The sequence below is a fragment of the Drosophila obscura genome, unplaced genomic scaffold (assembly GCF_018151105.1).
Source record: "Drosophila obscura isolate BZ-5 IFL unplaced genomic scaffold, ASM1815110v1 contig_58, whole genome shotgun sequence".
Lineage (NCBI taxonomy): Eukaryota > Metazoa > Arthropoda > Insecta > Diptera > Drosophilidae > Drosophila > Drosophila obscura.
The window spans coordinates 1963515-1975632 of NW_024542848.1; the positions used below are offsets into that span (position 1 = coordinate 1963515).

Sequence of the window (12118 nt, forward strand, 5' to 3'; positions counted from 1 at the left end):
GCACCTCCGGAAAATAAAATAGTCTTAAGCAACGCACCCAATTACTAAAATTAAGAACTCTCGATCAACAACTCTACCCATTCTTGTCCACACAACATCGCCTCGATCGCCTGTCTTATTTTGATTCCCTAAATGCGTAGATTTTAGTTTTCTCCTTTCCTATTACTAAAGCTTAATCGCTTGACAAAGTTTTGGTCACGTAAGTGCATTGGCTACCATTATCCATTGGATACAATAGAAATCGTACAATTTTCGTATCGGATGATGCTCTGCTTTGATCACTCTTTTCGCACAATACTGTGATATACCTACCGCTACATATTGCGCACTTTATGAACTGATTCTTGCAAAAATCTGGAGATATGATTTGGCTTGCCGCGACGAAAACAACGACATTCACTTCTCAAAATGTTCTTTGTCTCCAAAAGTGACACGTTTTGTGTCAACACACATACGCATGCAATGATATTCGAGTCGTAACTGGGTAGAAATTGCCTTTATTAAGAGTGACTTTACCTAACGCAATAGTTACACTACTCGACAAAATCGAACTTTTTTTTTCCTCAAGGATCCTTCCCGACTTTTTCTGATAGATATGGGACTTTAAATTTTTTTAAAGAATTTTGGTCTTTTTACTATGGCAGAACTTCGTTTTGAAGAATTTTTGAAGTCTGGTATATTTTTTTAGCTTTTTTCAGAGATAGCGCTTTTTTTCACATAACTCCAGTAGCTTACGTCTGGTTGAAAAGAACTTTGCTTTTTTGAAAAGATAACACTACTCGACAAAATTGAACTTTTTATTTAGGCTGTGAACCAAAATGACTTTTTCTGATAGATTTCGGGATTTAAAAATTGTTGTAGTACTTTATTATTTTTTTAATGGTGTAATTTTTTTTTAAAGAATTTTTAAAATCTGGTATTTTTTTCATGGTTTTTTTCAGAGGTTGTGCTTCTATTTTTCACATAACTAAAGTATCTTATATCTGGTTGCATAGACCTTTGCAGTCCTGAAAAGCTATAAATCCGACCCAGACCTATTGTATCTGCAGCTTAACGCCTGAAAGATATTAAGCTTTCAAATTCAAATTTCATTATTTTATGCGGTATTTTTTTCGAAATTTTGATTTTAAAAACTCGGGAAAAGTCGAAAACAAAATGATTCTTGTCCAACATTTTTAGTTTTAGATAGACGCATTAATTAGGCGTGGTTTAAGGTATTGTTCATTAAAATCTATGGATAAACGGTGGAGCTAAAATTCGTTAACCAAACCTCAAAAGTGAAAAAATAGACAAAAAATACTTTTTACCAAAAATTCAACCCCTTCTCGTTCGCTTTGTTCCCAATTGGCAGTTGGGCCCGCAACCTTCCAAAAAATAGAGGTCACAGGATATAATTTTTTTTCGACTTTTCCCGAGTTTTTAAAGTCAAAATTTCGAAAAAAAAAAATACCGCAAAAATTGATGAAATTTGAATTTGAAAGCTTAATATCTTCAAGGCGTTAAGCTGCAGATACAAAGCGTCTGAGTCGGATTTATAGCTGCGTTTGTCAGCAACTGCAAAGATCTATGCAACCAGATATAAGATACTTAAGATATGGGCAGTTCCGCCAAAAGGTCCACCAGGCCAAAAATCATAAAAAGTCAATAAAAACCGATTTCTATATAATTTTTTCCGGATATTTTTTTCTAAATTTATTGAAAGGTAACTAATTTACTTTATTCACATATAATTTCATTAACTTTCATCCTAAAACCTATGAAAATAAGTAAAAATTCACGTTTTTGGTATTTTCTGGTATTTTTATAGACATGTTTTCTTTTACTATTATCTCCTAGGAAGAAGATGATTCTTGATAAAAGTTTCTCCTTAAAGTCTTTCTAATATATTAAACTACCTAAACCCATTATCAGAACGTTGGTCGAACCTTGGCTAACAGGTATATTTTTAGGCTTTTATAATCGCGGAATTTGGTAACGTAACGCCAGTAACGTTCGCCAGATGCCTCCGCGGATTTTTAACAAAAAAAGAGGAAAAGTTTTTACATTTAATAAGTTTGAAAATTAACTCTCAATACTTCATTTATTAGCACAAAAAATGTTATTCAGATAGCCCTATCCAATTCGCAGAGTTTTGCCATTTTGTACCCCAACCTCGAAAACCACTTCTGTTTTATGTAACGCACTTTTAGGTCATACTTTGGCTTATATCTTTAAAACCGTACGCTCGATTATTGCCATTTTTCTGGTGAATATAGGTCTAACCAAATTATATTCAACGAGGATAATATTTTTTCCAAATTTCAGTTTTTTGACTATTTTTTTCAACATTTTGTCATACGAATGTAACGTAACGCCAGATAGGAACTGCCCATATGTGAAAAATAAAAGCACTACCTCTGAAAAAACACAAAAAAAAACAGATTTTATAAAATTCTTTAAAAAAAACTACACTATAAAAAAAAACATAATTCGTTAAAAATTTGTAAGCCCCGAAATCTATAAGAATCTATATTTTGGGCCACAGCCTAATTCTAGTGATGACTAGTGTATCTAAAACAGAAAGAAGTTATGCCCAAACACTTGGTGATTTCAGCTTACCGTCTGGGAAATATAAAGCGTTGAAATGCAAAAATTATAACTTTTGTGCGGTATTTTTTACGAAATTTTGACTTTAAAAACTCAGGAAAAGTCGAACAAAAAATACCTTTTGGAAGGTTGCGGACCCAACTTCCAATTGGGAATAAAGCAAACGAAAAAGGGTTGTAGATTTGGTACCTGATCGCGTTCCTTTGTTCCCAATTGGCAGTTGGGCCCACAACCTTCCAACAGGTATTTTTGTTCATTTTTTAAGTTTGGTTAACGAATTTTATCTCCAAAGTTTCTGGAGCAACTGAAAATTAATTTCTTCGTTCTGGCTATAATTATGATCCGATCTGATTCAGATTCGGCAATCTGGTAGATATGGGCATTCTCTACGATACTGCGTTTTTAGTTTATCTTTGTATCTTTAAAATTGTGCATACCACAGATTTTCGTCCTTTGTGTGGGCGGAAGGGACGGGGTGAAATTTTGAAAACCACTTGTAGCAGTGTGATATCACATGAGTGTGGAAACCAAATTTGGTTTCTCTAGCTCTTATAGCCTCTGAGATCTAGGCGCTCATCGAGACTGATGTATACCTGAATCTACTGAATATACTTCTCTGTAATTTTCTCCTTGTCTCCATATTCTTCAAGCAACAAACTAATAGTATCTTTATAACAAGACTCAGTTAGAATAACTCCAGACATAGGCGCTGCTGCCGCATTAGTAAGGGAATCATTCAAATAGTGAAATTGAACTTGAACTGGGACTAAAAAGGTAGTCAATTTTCTAAAGCTCCATCGAACTATCGTAAATCGATTCGCTTAAGCTTAGCAACTTGCACGTGGCTTTCTTCGGATCTCGTGTTTTGTGCTCTATTTTTTTATCTCTGACTGCCTCTCCCTTTTGAGAGATTCCGCTAAACGTTTTATCAAGAATTCCACTTTGGCAACTGTACTTACAGATTTCTTGTCGTATTCAAGCATTATTTCATAATCTCTCTCTTTCTGCGATTCTTGTACGGGCCCGCTTAAAGCTAGCTCGTCAGCCTTTTTTAAATTTATTATGAGCGTTTTTTAGTCGATGTAAGAATATGCTCAAATTTTCATCGTTTGTGGACTCGCTCACTAGGTATTTGTCAATTTGGATGCACAAATTTTTAAGCTGTGTTCGGCAAGATGATCGGTAGGTGGGATCCATCGCTGTAATATTGGTTTTCGCTGGTTTTTTATTGAATTAAGTTTTTTGATCGCTGTTTATGTTGTTCGCCTCGCTGAACAATTTGTATGAGTAATTCGCTAGTACACGCCAGTAAGATATTTTAAAGTAGAATAGAATAGAATACCGACAGTTGCCACTTTCCCGGGTTTCGGCACCATGTGGAAAATATTTTAGACTGAATGAAAAAATCGAGACGGGGTTTATTACTATATTATCAGGGGTGCCACAGAAATCACTAGTGAAATGGGAATCCGCGCCGTTTCCGCCGTGCCACAGAATTCCGAGCGATTTAATTTTTCTTAGCATTGTCACAAACCAAATTCGAACTAAGGCTAGGGTTGACACCTTTCAAGATTCAATTCGAATAGGGTTAATTTTGCAGTTTTATGGATTTTATCATATCAAAATTTTATCATTTTCAAAGCTGTACTTTTATAATTTCAAAGCAAAAAAACACCCCTTATCGTGCGAGTCAAACAAAACAATGTACTCGGCAACTCTCCGTGCATGACAGCAATCAGCTGTTAAAAAAAAAGACATCTGCATTTTACGGTAAACTTAATTAAAATGCTTTTACCGGGACTGTTGGCCATCGAAGAACTACGGAGGCAGCGCAGGCTTCTCAGATGAGCTTCGGACTCGTTTTCGCGTTCAGATTGTCTTTTGTGATTGTCTTCTATAACTACTGCTAATTTAGTTGATTACAATTAGAAGTTTTTGGTATAATGATCGCTTTGCTTCTATTTGTGCTGCCATGGGTCTGCACTTAGCCGAACAGGGGTTTTTGACATAAATGCAATGGAAATAATGTGTAGAAATGGTTTGTTAGTTCTGTTTTGGCATTTTGAAGCGATGCCACCTGGTAGAACTACAAATGACTACACATGTTTTCACAATTTGCACAAAAAGTATGCACACGTTTGAGGTAAGGGAAGTTTTACTACAATGAGCTATTTTTTGTAATGCTTAATTTAAGAAAAACAGAATGCTTTCAATATAATTAATATTTTATATCTTGCTCCGAATTTGGCTTAAAAAGGGTAGCATTACTGTATTGTAAGGACCTATCTCAGGCTGGGATAGGCGTCAGTCTGTCCAGGGTCCTGAATTACAAGTTATTTATAATTCGCAAGACTTTATTTGCAAAACTAGGAACTCGGCCAGCAACTGAAATAGAATGGTAGATTAAAATACCATAACCGAAGCTCACAGCAACCAGCGCTATTTAGTACTATACCTAGCTATTAGTTTGTAACTTTAACCTCACTGTCTATTAATAAATAAATAAATAATCTTAGTACAGACAAAAATATCATAATTTTACTTTTAAATATACACACATGTTGTAATCAAAAAAATTAATATTACGATACAGAAATTAAAATTATATTTTTTAATTTTGGCCCAATTCTATAGTCGATCCCTAGTAACCGCTGTATAAGTCTCGACAATTTATACATTATGGCCACACTTCTCACTAAGGGGGGAGGAGTTACGGTAATAATTACGCTCGCTTAAATACATCTGGATACATAAGTCGCGCGCATGTTGAGGATCGGATTTCTCCTCTTCACAGCTGCCGGCTGCGCATCCGCTAGTTCGGATATCGCTTGCCTCTAAGCTGGAGTGATGCACTGCAACTCGTGTTAACTGGTACAACATAACATTGCTCTCGTAAAAAGTACACAACCAATGTAGCACAGAGTGATTTGCGCTAGACACGCTTTAAGTAAGCCTAAGAAAAAAAAAGCAAAAATTTTAGTAAATGTTTCAGAGATCTTTAATCTTTATTAATTTTTTGTTTCTTCTTTTATGGTTAGATAGTTTTTGCATTTCCTTTTCGTCAGGAATTCAAAGTTGATCTTGAAACAAGGTTTGTAAAGCTGAAATTCAAATATATTATGAAATATGAAAGTAAGATTAAAATTAAAACTGATTAATAGCTTACAGAAAAACATATGTATGATATTTGGAACGTGAAAAGTTGACATTATAAAATAAGACTAGAATCGAATTTAAGCTGTTTGACGCCCTTAAGACCTCTAGCAAAATATTAATACCGTAGAATTATTTTATTGACGATGTTGATGATTTTTTTTTTATAGAATTGAGGCCGTTTGCGTGTAGTCGTTGCTTACGAAACTTTGAATGCATATGCTCACAAGTGTCGGCGCGGCGCAGAACGTCCGCGTACGACAGATCAAGTTTTTTAAGCTTGTGCAGTTCTTGTGAAACAGTATTATGATAAAACTCAATTCCATTCAGCTCTATAACACGACCACTAGCAGATTGAGATGTATTAATATTTCGGTTATAGATTACCACTTGGGAACCATTCCAATTGTTATACAAATCTGAGGCCCGCTTGCGAACATCGCGTCCAAGGCCATAGAAATCCGTATTGAATTTTTCAGAAGATTTTGGAGTAAAGTTTACATTATCATAATGGTCACCATTGCTAGAACTTCTCTTGTCTATGTCATCCCATAATTTTCGCTCAAAACGATCTCCAAATGTGGATAGATTTCGATGCTTCCGACGGTTTTTTTTTTTATTCCAACACCCACAGTTAAATATTCTAGTGGTTCTCGCTTAATTGGAGTGAAAATCCGTCCATTTTCTTCAATAGGATGAATTTTTGTTTCACATACAGATGATTTTTTCTTGGACATATTAAGCTGCGAATTAGATGCTTCTTTGATCATTGGTGACTTGTTTTGATAACTTCTTAAATCATTTAAGTGCTTTTTAGCTGTCTTGCGTTCTATTTTTGTGATACACTCTGATATGGCTATCGAATGATTAGATGTAAGAGATGACGCTATGCTTTGAGTTTCATCAATAAATCGCTCCAGTTGTTCTTCGATTACAGGGGTTACTGGAGATATTATATCCGTTTTTGATGAGACTCGATTTACAGTATGAGATTCTTCTTCTAGCAATGGCAATTTTTCGCCTACTTCATTATTCTGGGCGGCTTTCTTAAGCACTCCAAATATTTCTTTAAACAGTTCTCTGTACTCAGGGCGGTGACGAAAATGGGAGTCTATCGGACTTACATCGTCGTAAATACTAAATTTACAGTCCTTTCCATCACTAATTGAGCATAGAAAGTAACCCGGGCGCTCATCGGTTTGCGTGTGCTTATTGCTTGTGTCATCTGAATAACCCGATGACGAAGTTTCAACTTCTGACAGCTCAGTTGAAGTCCGTCCTAGTCCATCGTTCGTTTGTTTTGATTTATCAACCACTATTCCATCCTCTTTGTTCGCATTTATTCCAACAGGTTCCAGGTTCAAAATACTTGGACTACATTTTTTTGGCTTGTCATTGTCTTTGTCGGTACCAAAAATGTTCATGGCGGCAATGGAAGTCCTCTGGACCTCCACTAAAGCCTCATATTTCTGGACCAAGTCACGATATGGATTTGAGTTATCGATGGGATTTAGTGATTTGGGATTAAGTGAGTCCCGAAAACGTTCCTAAAAATAGAAATAAATAAAATCTGTTTACAAATGCTTAAAAAAAATTATTGTTTTTGTAAATTTTCGGTATCTATCTTACAATTTTTAATATTTAGTGTCGTTTTGTATAGGGCTGTAATTTCAGGGCTGCCAGGGGTTAACAAGACATTTTTATAGAAGGACCTTTGATGTGGTGCAGGCGCGTCCTGTGACTTTTGGAGCGATAGGTAGTAGCCAGACAGCACACTACGACTGATGGACTAAGCGTGAGACTGTACCCGTATATACGTGTTTCGGTAGGAACCAAAGAGCACACCTTGCTTGCTGAACTAAACGTGGGTCGTGCACCTCTGTCAGTGTGTATCGTTAGGAACCAGAGGGCACAACTTGATTGCTGAACTAAACCTGGGGTCGTGCACCTCTGACAGGGTGTAGGTAGGAACCAGAAAGTACTCTTAACTAGTAGACTAAATGCGGAACTGTACTCGTGCAAGTGTGCCTCGGTAGAACCATAGAGCACAACTGTACATGCGTGCTGCGGGTTGGTGACACGTTTCAATTGGACGGGGACCTGAATCCGTCTTGCGACGATCGAAGTGAATCGGTAAGGACCATTAAGCACTTCGACCGCGGCTTAAAGGATAGCGAGGACGTTAGTGAGGGACTCTGAAACGGGGCTGATACACGTGAGTGTACGTGCGCAGCCCTAACTCTTGGGGTTAGAATATACGAAATTTTTCAATGTATGATCTCACTTTATTCGTACAGTATAGGTATGATCTCTATGCTGCACCAGATTTTCTATGTCTTCTGCTTACCAACTCTTACTTTCAAAGGTTGATCTCTACTTCGAATTCCAGGCCCCATTTATTCTCTTTTTCCATGCCGAAACATCGTCTCGAGGCGATCGGCGCGATCTTCGCTGATAGGATGAGCTAGTTTAATTGGTAGTACTGACTGTTATTATCTCCGCTCCCATCTCTGAAATGTCTGCCGTGATTTCGTATTTTTGTTCGTTGTATACTCGACCGAAACGAGCCCGTTTTGCTGAGGCTCCGTGGCTACGCTGGACATCTGACACTAGCCGTTTCAGCAACATGCGTCCTGGTACACCCTCCAATGTAGGTATTCCGTCTGGTATTCCGATCCCAGGTTCGTCAGTTACCGTATCAAGTGGTAGATATTTATTTCCGGTCTCGGGACTGACGACGGGTGTTATATGACTGGCGCTGTGTGTGAGACGCTTGACAACGGGAAAGAGGCAATTGGCGTCGGTCACCAATCGTTAGCCCTTGGTGCGGCATTCTGGGCGGTGAAGGTCGTCGTCGTCTGGTCGGTGTCCTCTGCGACGATAAAGCTGTCCATTCTTTATCGTGTAATCTGGATTCTCCTCCGGCGATGCCCTTACTGCCCGCGACTTTGCCGACCATTACTTAAAAGAATCTGGTTCCTCTTCCGGCCTATGTAGGATCGGCAGTGGCTGTCGGATAGGGCGTCGGCTACGGTTCAGCGAGACTTGATTCTCCCAGGCTTATCCATTTTCATTACTTGCTCGTATATTCCACCTTCACTGGATATAATATATAGTAATATACGAGCATCACCTGTCCGCTTTAAAAACTGTTTCTTCCTCGCTATCAGATAAAGACAACATGATAGTTCTTGGTGATTTCAATTTTCCAGGTACTGTTTGTTCTTCGGTAAACGAATCTAATAATCTTGTGCCCATGTCACGACATGACTTTATCGACGGCTTGCTAGACCTATCCCTGTCTCAAGTCAACCATGTGAAAAATTCCTTGGGTCGATTGCCTGATCTGTACTTTGTCTCGGATCCGACCATAGCGTTACTAAACCGAGCCCTTCCGATCACTATACCTGAAGACTCCTACCATCCTACATTCGAAGTGTTGGTCGATATTGGGCCTACTGTATTGGATCGAACGGGTAGGCTATCTGAACGTGTCCGCTGCTTTCGTAAAGCCAAGTTTACGAAAATTAATAACCTCATTAGTGGTTTTGATTGGTCCGCTCTGTACTTGTGCACTGACGTTATGAAAGGCACAAACATTTTTTATAATGTACTTGACACATTTTTTGATTTGCAACATCTCTGCAAATCACTTATGTATACCTCCATCTCAGCACGCATATATAAGGCGACGATCAAAAACCACAAATTTATTATAGTTTACATCTTTTATCATTAAATGCTTCCAAGGTAAATTACAGCTGCGGATGTTATATACACTGATTTCAATAAAGCATTCGACTCTGTAATTCACTCCCTTCTAGCACAAAAACTTGACCTTTTAGGGTTTCCGACCAATCTTTGAAGATAGATTTCTAGCTACCTTTGTTCTAGGGCTCAAAGAGTCCTCTTCAAAAACCTTTTCTCTTCACCTGCTAAGGTTACCACAGGGCAGCCAATTAGGCACTCTGTTAATGACCTGCCTTCAGTATTAACAAAACTCTCGAGTTATCAAGATGTTAATCTCTGTGTCCAGTATAACGACATTTCATTTCACTCTCGCTTGCAATCCGGATGTGCAAATATGTTACACCTAAATGCCTCGAAATGCAAACTAATGAAATTTCATCGCTACAGCCCCTTTTTAACTCCTTACACCCTATGCGGTGGTTATCTTGAGAGTATTACCTTGGTTGATGATCTTGGTGTTAATCTAGACCCCAAGTTAAAGTTTTCTGAACAGATTTCTACCATGGTAAATAGGGCATTGGGCGTGCTTGGGTTTATAAAGAGGTGGTCAAAGGAATTTTACGGCCCCTATATAACGAAGACTCTCTATATCTCGCTTGTTCGTCCGATTTTAGAGTATGGCTCTTGTGTATGGTGCCCCCAGTACAAAGTACACCAGGACCGTATAGAATCAGTCCAGAAAAACTTTTTAATATTTGCGCTGCGTGGCCTTAACTGGGATGCAGGTGTGAGACTGGCATCTTATATTCATTTTAATAAACCTTCCAACCTTAGTTAGTCGTAGAAAAATGCTTGGTGTGATTTTTATACACAACCTGATCAAGGGTGACGTAGATAGCCCTAACTTGTTGACCTGCATAAACTTCACGATTCCTATTAGATCCAGTAGAAACTATATTCCTTTGTTCCTTCCACTTTGTATATAGAATTTGTATGCTCGTACTATAAATCCCTCTACCATATAATATCCACAAATTATAACATACCCTTCCCGTATTTAGTACTATTTCTTAGCTATCTTTGCATGTTTAGCTCTTTTAGTTGTATTTAGCTCTAATTTTCCTCGAATATTAGTCTAACCCCTATCTTTCCTGCATGTTCGCAATCGGTTCGGTCACACGCGTGGAGCGTCATGCGGCTGCGCCGCTCGGTCGGTAGGGCTGGAGTAGGGGTTATACTTCTGCCTGGGTTTCGCGCGTAACAGGCTCCGGCTTCGTGTCGCATGGGCCACTTGATGGTCATTGCAATATCAACGTCCAGACAATATCCGGTGGGCCTGGAAGTCTGTTTACTGGTGGAATATAAAAACGAGAAGGAACGTGTGAGTCGCATATATGGACGCGACACTACTTTTATACCCGTACTCACTCAGTATATAAATTTGTAAGCTTATGATTATGAAAAAATTTAAAGTTTTTTTTCTACATCTGTTATCTACATCCACAATGTTGATTCCACATATAAAATCTCCGCAAAAGGTCGGGCAGAGTGTGTGCGAGCGAGAAGGAGAATCAGTAGCGTAGTCTTTTGCTCGAGGAGGTAACCGAAAATTAATTTCTTTATTCTGGCTATAATAATGATCCGATTTGATTCGGCAATCTGGTAGATATGGTCATTCTAAACGATACTGCGTTTTTAGCTATATCGTATCTTCAAAGGTGTGGCTGCCACAGATTTTCGTCCTTTGGGAGGACGGAAGGGGGCGGGGCGAAATTTTGAAAAACACTTGTAGCAGTGTGATATCACATGAGTCTGGGAACCAAATTTGGTTGCACTAGCTCCTATAGTCTCTGAGATCTAGGCGCTCATCAAGACGGACAGACGGACATGGCTATATCGACTCGGCTATTGATGCTGATCAAGAATATATATACTTTATGGAGTCGGAAACGTTTTCTTCTCTGCGTTACACACATCCACTTTTACCACAAATCTAATATACCCCTTGACTCTTTTTGAGTACGGGTATAAAAAGTAAAGCTAAAATCTTCTGAGAGCTTTCAAAACTTCTGCACGTAATTTGGTATTTGTTATTAACTGAAAACAAATATTCAGAGTATGAAAAAGTTCTTAATTTTTTCGATAATGTGAATAATATAATATTTTTTCACGGTACTCTTAGGTAGGCGGCTTTTTAAGCTTCTGGCCTAACTATGAAAAACACAACTTAGGCGTCTGAAAATTTATTTTGAACAACATTCTCCAGGAATATATACTCTTTTCTGAAACATTTGAACCTATTTCCACAACCCATTTGGCACTCAGAAAAAGTATCTATAAAACAGGCCTTAATCAGCGATTTTTTGTTTTAAAACATGATTCATGATTCGTCCCTGTATAGATGTTAAACACACATTTTAAGCACCACGATCGTAGTTTTGAAAAACTTAAAATTTTTAAATATTATGTGTTCTTACGCTAACACACCTTTTTTTTACCACGAGGTGATCATGGTTAAATTGATTACATACTAATGCCTAAGGATACCTCAATCTCACAGTATGTGACAAGACGATCTTGCTCAATCATTTCGCGCAAGGTTAAAATAGTCTTTATTCCCAAGGAAGGGAAAGCCTCACACACAACCCCAAAAGACTTCAGATCAGTAAGTCTATCGTCCCTTCTTTTC

The 12118-nt window shown here is 38.0% G+C and overlaps 1 protein-coding gene across 1 annotated transcript in view; it reads right to left on the minus strand.

Annotated features, from left to right (window-relative positions):
* Positions 1-5561: 5561 nt before the first annotated feature.
* The window catches only part of LOC111080671, a 116997-nt gene continuing 110440 nt past the window's right edge, over positions 5562-12118 (minus strand). The window contains 2 exon segments of the mRNA XM_041595407.1: positions 5562-6359; positions 6362-7286. Coding sequence (XP_041451341.1) covers positions 5872-6359; positions 6362-7286 — 1413 coding nt within the window. The 3' untranslated portion in view covers positions 5562-5871.